General features: G+C 34.8%; 1 protein-coding gene across 1 annotated transcript in view; it reads right to left on the bottom strand.

The window, feature by feature from the left end:
- Nucleotides 1-15,351, bottom strand: part of IL31RA (interleukin 31 receptor A) — a 45,801-nt gene extending 30,450 nt beyond the window's left edge. The window contains exons 1-5 of the mRNA XM_051990841.1: nt 15,273-15,351; nt 13,927-13,998; nt 13,529-13,646; nt 3,655-3,821; nt 459-610 (exon numbers count right to left, since the gene is read on the bottom strand). Of these exons, the coding sequence (XP_051846801.1) occupies nt 459-610; nt 3,655-3,821; nt 13,529-13,646; nt 13,927-13,998; nt 15,273-15,333 (570 nt within the window). The 5' untranslated portion in view covers nt 15,334-15,351. The remainder of the gene's footprint in view (nt 1-458; nt 611-3,654; nt 3,822-13,528; nt 13,647-13,926; nt 13,999-15,272) is intronic.
- Between the last annotated feature and the right edge of the window lie 707 nt (nt 15,352-16,058).

Genomic DNA, 16,058 nt, shown 5'->3' with positions numbered 1-16,058 from the left:
TGTGTATTGTCTGTTCTATTCACAGTTAAGATTTCAAATGACAGGGATTATGGTTTTGCTTTTCTTTATATCCCTCACATTTATCACAGTGTCTGGTACATAGTAAATGTAAGCACTTCATAATGATTATTGAATGCTACACCATTATTCTTATGCCTATAATTGCCTTTATCACTTTTGGGCTTGACACTGTGTTTTTTCAGAATCAAATATACTGATTTAATCTATTCAGATTTACACAGAGGCACAGGTCTCATTTTACAAAAGGTAGCAACAGCATATTTTCACAACGTAAAAAACAAAATAGAAAAATTAGGTGGGGAGGGGGATTTATCATTCTCTGTCAGCTACTTTCAGTGTAAAGTCAGAAAGTTCCTATTATATACATCATTTGCTTTTATTCAAGCTGCCTTTCATTTGATAAGTCTGGAAAAGGAGCTCCATTTCATATAACTTACCCAATTAGTACTATTTACTCTCCTGTATCTCAATTGGCATATATATGACTCTGAAACAGGTACCCCATTTGGTTTTCTCCATGTTACTTGAAGCATATGTTTAACACCTGGGATTGGTTCCACGGTTAGAATGGCAGGTGGCTCTATTTTCACTGAAAATAAGAATAGGAACAAAAAAAATCATATGTACAAAAGGATGAGAAGGCATAGTCAAAGATAATGTAATTCAAACTCAAAAATATTAAATTTGAAAACTAATTAAATCTTAGATGTTTTAGGTCCACTATCAGTATATATTCTAACCTAGACAAGGATAAGCAAAAGGGATTCAGGGAGGAGAGGGAAGATAAAATGCCCACTTTCCTATGGAGCCCCTCTACTCTAAATGATGGGAGACCCCTATAGCTTATAAGTAAGAAAGGAGGGATAGGAAAGGAAATAGAAGAAAGAGGATCAAAATTTCAGGCAGAAGAAATCTGAATGAAATGAAAATGAAATGAGAGGCAAAACTCAAGCAACTCAATAATGGACCGTTATTCTAATCTCCCTCCAACTTCATCCTCATTTCTTGAGATGGATCATATTTCCAGGGAGGTGATTTGAGGCTCTCAATCTCCATTCTAATAAAAAAAATTCCCTGATAAATGTAATCAACCTATTAGCAGTAGCTATTTTATTCTCAGTTTCTAAAGTAAAAATGTCCTAGAGGCCAATCTAACTATAGCTTTAATCATATTGAGGACTATTGTTATTAAGTTTCATGATTTGGTAGAGATAGACCTGATATCCTCTTAAGTTTCTTCCAACTTTAAGTCTAGACAGGAGGGCCCTGTCCCTCTCAGAGAGGAGAATATTATATTGTGAAACAAGAAAAGGTCATCAGTTACATTCTTTCTGACATCAACCATATGGAAAGCCCTGTCAGAAACCTGAAAGGAGTAGCTTAGTCAATGCAAAATTTAACTTTGTCTGATAATATATGAACTAGTCTATTCCTACAATCTGCTGTAGCCACTGCTGCAAAGAATGAAGGGAGATGCATTTTCTTATCTCATCTTCAGACACATGTTTGGCCTTTATATACAGAGATAAGTTCTAGATTTTCTCTTTGCATTTAAATTTAAAGTGTGTGTGTTTGTGTGTGTACATACATATATATGTATGACATGTGTATAATATATGTATTATATGTATATGTAATATATACATACATACACACACACACACACACACACACACACACATATATATATATATATACACACCTGTGTGGATACACACATATACACATTTTTTTCTCCTTGGTTCTGTTTCCTTCACTATGCATCAGTTCATTTAAGCATTTCCATGCTTTGCAAATTCTTCCTATTCATCTGTTTTTAAGGTACCACAATTTGTTTAGCTGGCCCCTAATTCTGGCCATTTACTTTGTTTCCAAATTCTTTGTTGCTACAGAAATGCTTCTATGAATATTTTAGTGTATATATTGGACCTTTCTTTCTTTGACCTCCTTGGGATATATTAATAGCAGTAAGTTCCCTGGGGCAAAAGTTACTGATATTTTAATCACTGTCTTAGCATAATTCCAAATTGCTTTTCAGAATGGTAATACTAATCGACAATGTCATTGAAGTATATCAACGTGACTGTCTTTCTACAACCACAGCATTGACTCATTGACTATTTCCATCAGTGTAATATTTGCCAGTTTGCTGAATATGTATGACATGAAATCTTGAGTTGATTTGATCTATTTTTCTCTTATTATTAATTTAGTCCAATCTTTCACATGGTTGCTTCCAATTGCCAAATCTTTTAAGAAATGTTTGCACCTATCTCACAAACATTTATCCTTTAGGGAATATCACTAAGTCTTACAAATTTATGCTTGTTCCTTAGATATTTTGGATCTCAGATCTTTTTCAAAGATACTTGGTACAAAGACAACCAATAGTTTTCCCTCTCATCTATTTGCTTTGATTTTGTAACTGCAAAAGTTTTTCAGCATCATCATATGAAATTTCTCCATTTTAAGCTTTCATCATCACCTCCTTCCTTTCTCTGGAGTTGTAAGTAGTAATTTATCTGGCCCTTTATGTTGTGATTTAATATTAAAGTTTTATAAACACTCTGAACTTAGAATAGTAATGTAATATAAGTTGAAAGTCTGAATATAATTTCTGACAAACTGCTTTCCAGTTTTCATAATCTCTCTTCTCAGATAGAAAGTTCTTCCTTGAGCAATTTACACTATAAAAATATAAATTATTAATATAAAAGTAGACAATTTTTCAAGCTTCCTTAAAACTTGAAATAACTCACTGACATATAAAAGACCAAATTCATGTGCATATAAAAAAGTAAAATGAATAAGTCAAAGGGGTCTTTATCTTATGCCGAGGTAGATTTAGCAAGACTACTGTGAATAAAATTTAATTAGCTCACTAACAAAAAATTTTAATTTTCTTCCTTAAAGATATTCTATAATCCAGAATTCTCACTGTCCTTTATTCTTATTATAAATGAGACCATAGACCACATGAAAAACTAAAAATGCCAGAGATATTTGTGTGAATAAAATCACTTGTATCACAGACATGTTGGAAGTTAAGAAACATATAATTTATATGAATTTGACACATTCATATTTCTATATTGTTGTTTTAAAATAATAGCTAACATTTTAAATACCAGAATGAAGATTAATTATCAAGAGACTGAGAAAGGCAAAAATTAATGAGAATTTTTCTTTAATTTGTGGCAAGAAATGTTTCATTATGCAAGGGAGAAAGGAGGAATGAATTTAGAAATGAAAGCAATGTAAAAAGCATAAAATACAAATAAATTTAAAGAAAAACATTTAAAAGGACAAATGGAAAGTATGAGAAAGAATGGACAGTTTTACTGTCTTCTTTCTCCCTTCTAAGAATTGATAATTTTAAGCATAATTCATACTAAAAGGAAGCGACTAGAGTCACTGAAAATAGAAAATCTTTTAGGTTTTCTTTCCCACGGGTATTGTCATTTGGCTTTCGTTGTGGGGTCCTTTGTTTTGTTTTACTGACAAAGTAATTTTCTTGTGGTATATATAGTAGCATCTACACAAGACACTCCTGAGCTAGGAATCTATTGGCTCTATAAGTATGCAGACAAACACTTTAAAATAAAACTTTTTATACTACCAGCTCACACTCACCTATGTGTTCCAAGTTCCAAAATGTTACATTAGACTTTTGTTCACCAAAATCATTTTTGGCTTCCACTTCAATGGAGTAAGTATCAGGATAAGTCACATTTGGGAAGAAGAAAGAACATGATGGATGATTCTCATTTCTGCATGAGTCTTTTCTTTTTCTTTTTCTACTTTAAATACAAAAAATGATTAGACATTAATTAAAGTGATTCAAAATTGACTATGTTAATAATAAGAAAAAAACAATTATCAATAGACACAAAAAGAACTTTGGACAAAATATAACATACATTTCTGTTTTTAAAAAATACTAGAAAACAGACAAATGGACATTTCTTTAACATGGTAAATATGATCTATCCAAAACCATGAGCTAGAAGTACATGTACTGGTATTGTTGCCAATAAAATCAGGAGTAAAACAAGAATGTCTATTATCACTGCTACTATTTATTTTAAAGCTAGCAATGGCAACAAGACAAGAAAAAGAAATTGAGGGAGTAACCATAGACAAAGAAGAAACAAAATTATCACTTTTTACAAATGGTTAGATGATGTACATAAAGAATTCTAGAAAGTCAGCTAAAATTAAATAAAGCAATTAATTTCAGTAGATTTGAGGAATATAAATAAATCTATATAAATCATCAGTATTTCTGCATATTTTCAACAATATGGACTAAGAAGAGACAGAAAGGGAAATTTCATTCAAAATAATTAGAGAGACTACAAAGTACTTGGGAGTCTATCTATCAAGATGTACATAGAAACTAAAAGAACGTAATTACAAAACAGTAATTACAGACATGAAGATAGTTACAAAATATTAATTGCTCAAGGATAAAACAAACCAATATAATAAAAATGACAATACTACCTAAGTTAATTAACATATTCAGTTTTATACAAATAAGACTACCTGTGGATCACTTGGAAATAACCAAAGTATGCTATATGAATGTCATAGCAGATTATTATGCTATAAAAAAATTATGAAGGGGACAATTTAAGAAAAATCTGGGAAGACTTGGATAAATTAATGCAGTGAAGTGAATCTTAACAAAGCAGCAAGAAAAGAAATGGAGATGGACCAGAAATGTGGTTAGATTAAAAAAAAAATACCCAGCAATTATTTGGCTAAAAGAAGAGATGTTAAGAGAAGAGTCAAGGATGACACCAAGATTTGCAAACCTGAGTGACTAAAAGGATAGTGGCGACCATAACATAAATAAAAAAGGGTGGAGGGTGAAGGAAAAAAATAAGACATATTAAGTAAGAGATGACAAAGGAATGTCCAAGTGGACATATTCAGAATTGAATTGGTTCAATATAAGGAAAACTATAAATTAGATATACCACATTAATAATAAAAATATTTTAAAACACAATTATATCAATAGATACTTTTAAAAGCTTTTGATGTTATCCATTTCTATTTTTTAAATAGGGATAAATGAATCTTTTCTTACTATAACAAATAATGTTTCTAAACCAAAACTCAACATTACTTGTAATAGAAAAAGGCTAGAAGCCTTTCCAATAAAATCAAGAAGCAATCCAAGCTGTTAAGAACCATACAAAGAAATATTACAAATCACTAATAATTAGAAAAATGCAAAATAGATAAACTCCTCACACTCATGGAATTTGTAAAGATGACCAAAAAAAGAAAATGACAATTATTTTAGATGCTATAGGAAAATAGGCTGATGGTGGAGCTATAAATTTATCCAGCAATTCTAGAAAGATTTGTATGAGCTGATACAAAGTGAGGATAACTAAGAAAATGTATAATAACATTTATTATGTTATTATAATAACAACTATATATGTTATATATATATATACAAAACTATAAAGAAAAACTTGAAATTAAAAAAAAAACTTTTGAAAAATTTTGAAAAACTTAAGAATTCTGATCAATGCAATCAGCAAGAAAAATTCCATAGTGCTGATGATGCAGTATGCTGCCCACCTCCTGAAGGACTGAAAGTGCAAAATAAGATATATGTTTTCAAATATAGCTGATTTGGGAATTTGTCTTGCTTGACTGTATATTTGGTTTGGTTTGTTTTTTTTTTTTTTGGTGAACATCTCACCGCCTTCGATAAACAATGCCCAGAAAAAATACAAAATAATCTCATTACACAAAGTCTGAAATCACAACCAGAAAAGGAGGTCAGGAAATTTACAATTACACTCTTAGCAGCATCTTCCCATATGTCCCTCTCCTGAACCCTAAGCAGGATGATAATGAATGGCCTCCGCCACCTCCACCGCCTTTAGCCCTGCCTTATTTTTGTGTCTATCCAGACCTACAGTCTTCCAAAGGCTCTCTTAATGTAAAAAATGAAATAAGAACTAAGGAAAAGCAGGATCAGAAATACAAAACAAAGACTGCAGCGACACTTGGACAAAAAGCAGAAGGTAATCAGTTACAGTCTTTACCTTCACTTCAAAAAGTTTTGCAGCTGGCTAGAGATCAAGGAAAAGACACAGAAGGGTGGGAAGAATTACATCCTGTTATAGAGGAGGATGACCCTTTTAACTCAGGGCAGAGAAGACACACACATGAACTACTTCCGTTAAAAGTTCGAGCCCAGTTTAAGGACAATTTGAAACAGTCATAGGCAAGATTGTGCCCCAATGATTGGAAAGCACTCGCATGGCCAGTGTTGACTCCAGGCCAGGCAGTGTTCTGGATGAGGGAATTTTTAGAACAGACTCGGTTGACTGCTGCTCAGGTTGCTCCAGGAGCAAGCAGGAAGTTGTGTTTTGAGCAATTTAGCAGCACTAGAGCCCCGAAACCAACCTGGGGAATGATAGCTCAAGTAGGGACAGATATAAATCAGGAATGGAGGAACAGGTTTAGACGCCAAGGGACACTCACAGTAATAAAACTCAGGAGCAATGATTATTACCGCCTACCCCTCATGCTATTTGGGAAGTGCCCATTCAACAGTATCATAGAGGAAAACAATTAAAAATCCTTGTTATAACTCCACTCCTGTCAATAAAAAGTTATTATAAAATAAAAAAAAGGAAAAAAGAAAAAAAAATCCTCCACTCTCCTGGCATTCATTACCTATCCCAGTCATACAAATAAATGAGGAAGTGCCTGTAATTACGATTAACATTGACATATCTTAACAAGGGACAATGTATAGCTCAAGGAATAGTCACTCCATCTGAACTTACAGTTAAAACAGAAGATAAATAATTGTGAGTTAGCCCCATAGATGGATTCAAATTCGGAAGCCACTGTACAAATATATTTTACAAAGGCAATCACACTCACTCAGCCAATACTGATCCTTACTTTGAATAACCAACAGTTTGAAGGATTAGTAGACACTGGAGCTGACAGGACTGTGGTGGCTGCTTCTCAGTGGCCCCCTTAGCAGAAGTAGGAGGCAGTAAGCAGGCTTTGACGTTTGCTGAACCGGTAAATTAGCAAAAAGATGGAAAGACAGGAACCATTTTTCCTTTGATAATAGATGGCGAACATATTAACTTATGGGGTAGGGATATATTACATCAATTAGGGATGAAAATTACCACAGATTTTTAGGAGGGGTCATTGCTGCTATGGTTTTCACCACTCTAAAAATGACTACCAACACACCAGTATAGGTGGAGCAATGGATTCTGTCTAAAGAGAAAACAGCCGCTCTACCTCAATTAGTATAAGAACAATTAGAATTAGAACATATTGAGGAAACAAATAGCCCATGGAACTCCTCTGTTTTTGTTATAAAGAAAAAAATCTGGTGAAAGGAGAATGTTAACAGATTTGAGACTAGTAAACTCAGTCTTGAAAGACATAGATTCTTTACAGGCAGGTTTGCTATCCCCAAACATGATCCCCAGGGAATGGCTCTTATGGATAATAGGTATTAAGGATTGCTTTTACTCTGTCCCTCTTCACCCTGAGGACAGGAATAAATTTGCTTTCTCAGTACTAACATATAATTCTCAAAGACCTGTAGGGCTGGGGACTAACCCAGAGGTGATACGCCAAATGATATATGGCAAATGGATGTTACACATATGGGAAAAACATGCATTCATGTTACAATTGATACTTATTCAGGCTTTGTATCTGCATTCTCTCAAGAAGGGGAAGCTACTTCACATGTAATAAATCATCTATTTCACTATTTTGCCTCTATGGGTATCCCACACACTATTAAGACTGATAATAGATCCTCATATACCTCAAAAATATTAAAACAGTTCTTACAGGAATTCTATATACAACCTATTTGGGGGATTCTTTACAACCCTACAGGACAGGCCATTGTAGAAAAGACTAATCACACTCTCACGAGATTTGTCAAAAAACAAAAACAGAGAAATGGAGGTAGGGTAGAAAGCAGTATATGCAATAAATTACTTAAAATTTTGATTCAAATGATTTAAGTATAGCTATGAAATACTCTATAGTGAACATAGACAGAGAATCACTCAAAGATAACATCCCATCTTCCTTAAGAAGGCCCCCTAAGAACGAGACCATGGTAATGAAAAAAGGTCCTGAAGGAGGGGAGAGACCCTATAGGGTTCTAATGGGGGGCCAGGATATGTTTATATCTTCACAGGAGAAAACCTTCAGCAGTTGATCCCCATCAGACATTTCAAAGTTGTCCGTAGAACTGAAGAGAAAAAGAAGGAAGAAGAGGCGACCGTCCAACAGGAGGAGATGTGCCTCCAAGAGCACTAAATAGAAGTTCTCTGTATATATGGGATTTGTTACACATAATCAGGATTGGCAACAGAGGCCAAAAGGTGGGCTATGGACCCACCATGGTCTAAAATTGTCTCATGGGGGGGTATCATGTGACACATACTGGACATGCAGGGGACATCCTGTCATAGCGACAACCTCATCCGCGGGAAGGTTGCAGCGATGTGTCTACATAATGGATCATCAGGTTGGCCCCTCACAAGCCTTCCTGGGACACATTCTGGTCACTCAAGAAGTGGATCAGCAGTTTGGCACATGGAAAAACATCTTGAGCCCTGGTTCTTGGACAAATGGCACAAGAAGTGAATACTAGTTTTACACTAAAGCCTGTCTGAGAGGGAAATATGCGTTTATGTGGGGAGACTCTGTAACCGTTATCAAAGAAACATTAGATTTTGTTTTTACAATATTACTTGTTGGAATTGTATGCTGAAATTGAAAATCAGACTGTATTTGTGGTCATTAGAGCTCATATATCAATGCTTCCTGTCAAAAGTGAGAAACAGACCTTAAGCCCATTAGAAAAAAGAGATGTATCATTGGAAGTAGAGTTATTGAAACTCCAGCCTCAATTACAACGTGATAAAACTGCTGAAAAAATCAAACATTGGTTTGATAATACCTCTTTCATGATGTTTAAAATTAGAATCACAGATTGCCCTGTATGTTGTTATGTTGCTGTTTTGTTTTTGCTCTGTAATATTAGGATGCTTTCATAGCTCTTTCTCCACCATGCTTTCAGAAGTTGCAGCTCAAGAAAGGACTTTTTATCTTAAAGATAAAATGGGAGTGTTGCAAGGGTATGGGCTTCTGCTAAGAGGGAGTACCAAGGCCACTTCAACCTTTGATGCACAATAAATTTTCTGCCACATTGCAGAAACGCCCTTGTTGAGCAAGGAGCATTGATTTGTGATCATGACAATGGGTGTAAGCTGAGGATCACAGCCAGTGGCTACCCCTGTGAGCGAGCTGCTGAAATGCTGGATCAGCTCTCTTTTCTGAATGGTGATTGGGAATTGTCTACTGTCTACACACTGATCACACTTGCAAAAATGTATATCAACAAGGCTGTACGGCATAATAAACTGGAGCGCTTTTTACACTCTATGAGTCTCCTGACTCATTCATCTTGTCTCTGAGATCAAAGGGCTCACATGCCATGAGCTTTTAAAAGATGGCCACAACACTTTGTCTTTCTGAGATACTTTATATGTCCCAATGGCTTAGTGTCAAATATGCGGTTTTGAATCTAAGAAAATTTGCAAATCAATAGCACCACCCTACATTTCCCAAAATCCAATACACTCACCAGACCTCCAGGACAGTCTACAAAACTTTTTCCACTCCACCCACCCAAATAGCATATTGATTTACAGCCCTTGCCTTGCATAAGATCTACTGCAATTCTCTGAAGAGGACTGGTTTAAAAAGAACAGAGAGAACTGCCAAATGTTTTATGGTTGTTGAACTTCTAGGTAAGGAAAAAGAATGTAGTTATCTTATTTTTAAAAGCCAAGGGACAGATGAAAAAGTCTAATTGACTAGAAGTTTAGTTTCTTCTAGGTTCACCACTGATAAAAATGCATAAAGAAGTTGCTTCTGAGGCTGCCCTCTTGTGAAGACAGTTTGAAAGCTTTATCATATAGTAGCTATTACTATAAATAATGCCAATAATTGCTTTGTCTAGACCAAGTGGATCCCAAAATGCAGTCCAGGCCTCCTGTAAATCCCCCAAACTCATCAAGGGTATGTAAGATTAAAACTATCTTCATAATAATGCTGACATTTTTATTTCTAATATGGGAAATATTGATAGATATAACCCACATAAATAAAAGCTTTGGAGAGGGGAAGAGGAGGTATTCTCAATGATTTTTAAGAATATAAAGTGGTCTTGAGTTCAAAAAATTTGAGTAAGACTAGTCCACACCAAGCAACATTCCAGTTATAGAGATGACCAAAAAGAAATTTCTAGAACCATCTGCATATTAAGAGTCTAATAGTATATATATTTATATTTATATAAAACATGATCATGTGTGTACTTTCATTTTTGGCAAAACTAAATTATTTATTACCTATTTAATTTTTAAAATTAGCAAATTTTAAAATTATATTTAATTAAAACAGAAACAATCTTTTGTTTTGCTTTCTAATAAGATCACTGCAAAAATTTCCAAATTTAAGGGAAGATTTTGGTGCTGTTTTTTAAACAGTTCAAGCTGGGAAGATGGAGCAGTAGATAGAATACTAACCCCAGAACTGGGAGAATCCAAGTTCAAATCCAGCCTTAAGATACTTACTATCTATATGATCATGGGCAAGTCATTTAATCCTGTTTGCCTCAGTTGCTCATCTGTCCAATGGCATGGAAAAGGAAATAGAAAATCACTACCATATCTTTACCAAAAAATAAAAATCCAAATGGGGACATGACTGAAATAACTCAACTACAAAATAACAACAAGAAGCTAGGAAGAATGAGATCGATGATCTCAGGCTTTGCCAAGATGGTCTATCTGTAGCTCCAGAAAGTTTGGGAGCCACTGGTTTGCATGCCTCTGCCCCCGACAAAATTTTAGTTTTCTCCTGAATATAATGTACTGCCTGATAATAAAGCATACAGGCCACTTGGCGAAGCAATAAGATCCCAAGATTTGGAGTCTAGTTCTAACACATATTGTGTGAGCATAGCCAAATTATGATATATCAGGGAGAGACCTGAGATACCACCTATTCCAAGTCTCTCATGTTACAAATGAGGAAATTTAAACCCAATGAAGTGACTTGCCAAAGTCCCAAAAGTAACAGAAAGAAGCCAGATTCAAAATTCAGATCTTGACACAGAGTTTTTCATATATCTTTCTACACAGCTGCCTCTAAGCCTGTGTCAAGTCAGAATAATATCTACCTCCCAAAAGGAAGAAAAGCGGTGAAATATTTTCTAAATGTTAAGTACAAAGAATTGTGAGATGATCAGTAAAGTCACTTCTAGCTAAAACATTCTGTTACAGTTTGTTTCCCCACCACGACTGTGCAAAAAGCGAATGTCAGAGCTGGATAGTAAATGGTAGATAGAGATGATAAGTAGACAGATGATACATAAATGATAGGTGAAAGACAGGTGAGAGATTGATAGATTAAAGATAGGGGAAAGATAGAGCCACAGATAAATGGATGGATGGATATATCCATAGATGAATTGATTAAAGATAGATGACAGAAAGGTAAATAGATAAAAACAGAGAGACAAGAAGAGAGAGAAAAATAGAATATAGAGAAAAAAGAAGAAATAAAAGAGAAGTAGAAATCGAGAGAGAGATAAATATAGATAAATAGATAGATAGATGGATAGCTGGATGGATGGATGATAGGTAGACAAAGAGAAATGATAGATCATTATCTTCCTCATTAGACCGGGAATTTTACTAAGACAGAGGCTGCACCGTATCTAGCTTTCCTGGCATCCTTCAAGACTTAGCTCAATAGGCTGGTTTCAGAAAAAACTATAAAGACTTACTTGAGTTGATACTGAGTGAAGTGAGCAAAATAAAAAGAACACTGTACACAATAACAACAAAATTATGTGATTATCAACTGCAATGGCTCTTATCAACAATGTGGTGATTCAAGGCAATTTCAATAGACCTGGAATAGAAAATGCCATCCACATCCAGAGAGAGAGAACTATGGAGACTGAATGTGGATCAAACATCATATTTCCACCTTTTTTTAATTGCCATTTTTTTTTCTTTCTTTTGGAAAGAAAGATATTTTTCTTGATTTTTTTCTTGCACAGCTGTAATGTCCTTCTGGTCCCTGTTTGGATGCCAAAATGTAGTGTCCAGGCTAGCTTTCTGGAGGATCTTGGGACCAGTCTTAGTCTTAGTAGAGGAGTGCAGGAGGCAGGAGAGCCACCAGGAGGATGGTCCAAGATGGAATGTCTCTATTTCCATTATTCTCAGCCCTTAAATACCTCAGTATAATTACATCATTACAACACATTGAGCACATGTGAACTAGAGAACCATTACATCACCATGCTGAGTACTAAGTATATATGAACTAGATAACCATCATCTCATCAATCACACTGAGTTAACATCTTGCTGTAAGTATCTTTGCTTCAAGTATACTTTTCTCAGAGTTCTTCAATATCTGCGGGTCCTCTACATCATGACAAATAGGGAAAATGTTTAAAAGGATTGCACATATTTAACCTAAATCAACCCACCCCTTTTACAGATAAAGACATCAAGGTCCTAGAGCTAATTGATAGCAGACAGGGTCCTTCAGCCCAATTCAGAAATATTTCCTTGCTTCATGCCCATTATTTCCCATTCCATGAAATACTCAGCCATAGTCCAGCAGCCTTGTTATCCTTTGCAGATTGCTAACTTAGCCATTCTGATTTCCTCAATAGAAAGTACTCCTATCTCTCTATCCTTTCTCTCTTTGGGTATTTATCCTGTCGGGGATAGCACCAAATTTCTGTTATCCTAGTTCCTGACCACTGGACAAGAGGGAGCATGACATAGTGAATGAGGCACCAGCACTTGGAGGTAAGAAGCCTTGTGCTTCCCCTGTCTCTTACTTGCTGCACAACTTTGAGCTAGTCAATTAATTTCTCTAAGTTTTTGCATCCATAAAATAGAGATAATTAATCTGTCAGTGGTATATTGTTACATATTTAACAACCAGCTGTCTAAAAAGAAAGTACACACAGCACACTTTTAAGTTTAATCTAAATTATTAACATTTTCTCCATCGTGTTCTTAAGTGTAGACAATCAAGAAATCAGTGCCTGATTTGTAGCATTTCATTATTTTTGAGACAGAAATGCTCACACTGAAAATTTAACACTCAACTCTTAATAGTGTACAAGCTGGCTCCAGCACACCCCTGAAACCTATAATGGCTACTTCTTGAAGTTATAGTAAAGATCTGATGAAGTAACATATATGAAATGTTATATAAACCACTAAATAAGTCACTTATTCTTATCATGTAGTATCCAGAGCACCAAACAACTATAAAAGAGAAGATGTTTTACATCTCCACAGACTTATAACTAGAATGAAATAAGAACTTTCAACTCCTCTGCCATCATGCAAGCCCATCTCATACTTACTAAGTTCTCCTAACAGTGTATTCTGTACGATAGACTTCCTTTTCTGGACTCCAAGTACAAGTGAAATTTTTCTCATAATAGAAAACGCAGGAAATGTTTTCTGGCTTCCTTGGTGTACCTATAAATCATATGAAAACAAGGGAAATAAAAAAAGATAAATAATGTCACCATTGTGTCTTTTGCTGAAAAAATGTAGCTTGTGCATTTTTTCCTGAAGTGAATGAAACATTCAGTGATGGGTGGGAACTCAACAAAATAAAAATAAAGAAAAGGAAGAAAAAACAAGAGACAAGGCTAAAAACAACTGGGATGAAGAGGACTCTGAATTTTGCTTATTTTTTAATGGGAAGACAGTACCCAAGAATTAGAGAAAAAGGGAGAAAAGCTCTAAAGCATACTTAGGTTCTTCTTGTGGTAGTAATACAGAGAAGACTCAGTCCAAGCTTCCTGGGGGTCCTGGAGACTTCCTACTAAAGCAAAACAACATGGTTCACAGGAGTTGACTATATATATATATATATATATATATACATATTTATTAAAAACTGGAAAAAAGACAAAACTGGAAAAAAGACAATGACCTGGCTCTCTGGCTCAGCTTTTATGTTTCTTTAGATTCACTTGCATGGCACACTCTAAGCATTTTCATTTTTCCAAAGCACTAGAGTGGGTGAGACTAACCAGGTAATTAATTTTATAGTGCATAACTCATTTTTGCTAAAACAAACATACACACACATACACACACACACACACACACACACACACACACAAAACCCTTCTATATAATTCTTATTTCCTATTCTATTCCACATAGAATATAGAACATAGAACTGTTCTAGATCTTTTCTCTTCCAAAAACCCTAATAATACCTCAGTATTTATAGCAGAGCACTGAGATTCTTATTTTAGCAAAATTATCATCCAAAAGGAACTCCCTCATTTCTACTCTTCAACTCCTTAAAACTCAACATCACCCATTCTTTCCTCATTCATGAAAGGCTAGAGTAATGTACTAATATTTTCTATTTCCCAGACATTACCTAAGCCCATTCCCCCAAATTCTGATATCTAACTTCCCCAGGTAGATGCTGTTATTGTTCAGTCATGTCTGCTGATGATGGGTTTTCTTAGCAAAACTACTGGAATAGTTTACCATTTCCTTCTCTGGCTCATTTACAGATGAGACAGACAGGGTCAAGTGACTTTCCCAGAGTCAAGAAGCTAGAAAGCATCTGAGTCCTGACTCCAGGCTTGGTATTTATCTATTAAGCCACCAGCTGTCTCAAGATAGTCTCTTTAGCTACTTTCAAAAGTATAAAATTAGGGAAATATATACATATATACACATATAGATATATATAGATATACACACATAGACACACACTCACCCCCATATGTGTATACATATATATATATATATATATATATATATATAATGTGTGTGTGTGTGTGTATATGTTCACAAACACATACATACAGATATATATAGAGCTCCTAGACACTTCATATTCATCCAATTTCTGCATATAGCTATGAAAACTGTTTTTAACATAGAAAAAAATTATAAGTATTTTGCCCTCTTCTCTCTCTCCTTATTGCTAAAGACTATCTTTCATAAAGCTATCCATTCCCCCTTAAAATGGGACTACATTAAATGGACAAATTGGATAATCATAAAATTAACATTATATCAGAAGGGAAAAATGAAAATCAAATGATCCACCAAAAAATGGCTACATACCCACTAGGCAGAAGTTACCAAGTAAAAGAAACAGTGTCCAGAACAGCATCTTCTCCACCATGATTCAGAGGGACTCATAAAATGCTGAAAGAAAATAAAGCAAGAATTAATGTACTACCTATTTTCAACACAGAGTGCAATCATTCTGTATTCAATAGACTGTTAGTTCCTTGAGGGAAGTTTAAATATTGGCTAGCATTTATATAGTACTTTAATGTTGGTCAAGAACTTTACAAATAAAGAATGTCCCAAAAGTCTAGTGTCATTTCAAGTTTTAAAATTGCTAAATTATTGCATTTTTAAGTTTTAAATTGCATGAAAGTTTAAAGCTTTAAAATAGCATTAAGACTTTTGAGATATCCCATGTTTATCATCTCATTTGATCCTCAGGACAATCCTGAGTAGGTCTTATTATTATTCCCATTTAAAATGAGAAAATTAAGTATAAGAGAGAATGATACAAGTCAGTATATAGTAGCTTGGGAGAGAGGATACCAGTAGTGGCGGAAATAGAAAAAAATTTCCTATAGAACTTGTCACTTACGCTGCATCTTGGAGGAAGAAAGGGATCCCCTAATGCAGAGGTGGGCTGGGAACAAAGCCAGGGGTGATGCAAATGCCCAGAGATCTGAGATGGAATATTATGGGTGACAGAGAAAGCCAGTTTGACTGGGCGTGGGGATTAAGTTCAGGAAGCTGTTGTAATTATGTCCAATAAGGCCAGAAGTATGGCAAAGGACTAATTTGAGAACTTTAAAAGCTAAATGGAAGATATTGATTCTAGAG

Source organism: Antechinus flavipes, chromosome 1, assembly GCF_016432865.1.
Source record: "Antechinus flavipes isolate AdamAnt ecotype Samford, QLD, Australia chromosome 1, AdamAnt_v2, whole genome shotgun sequence".
Taxonomy (NCBI): domain Eukaryota; kingdom Metazoa; phylum Chordata; class Mammalia; order Dasyuromorphia; family Dasyuridae; genus Antechinus; species Antechinus flavipes.
This window is presented reverse-complemented; position numbering and strand designations above follow the sequence as displayed.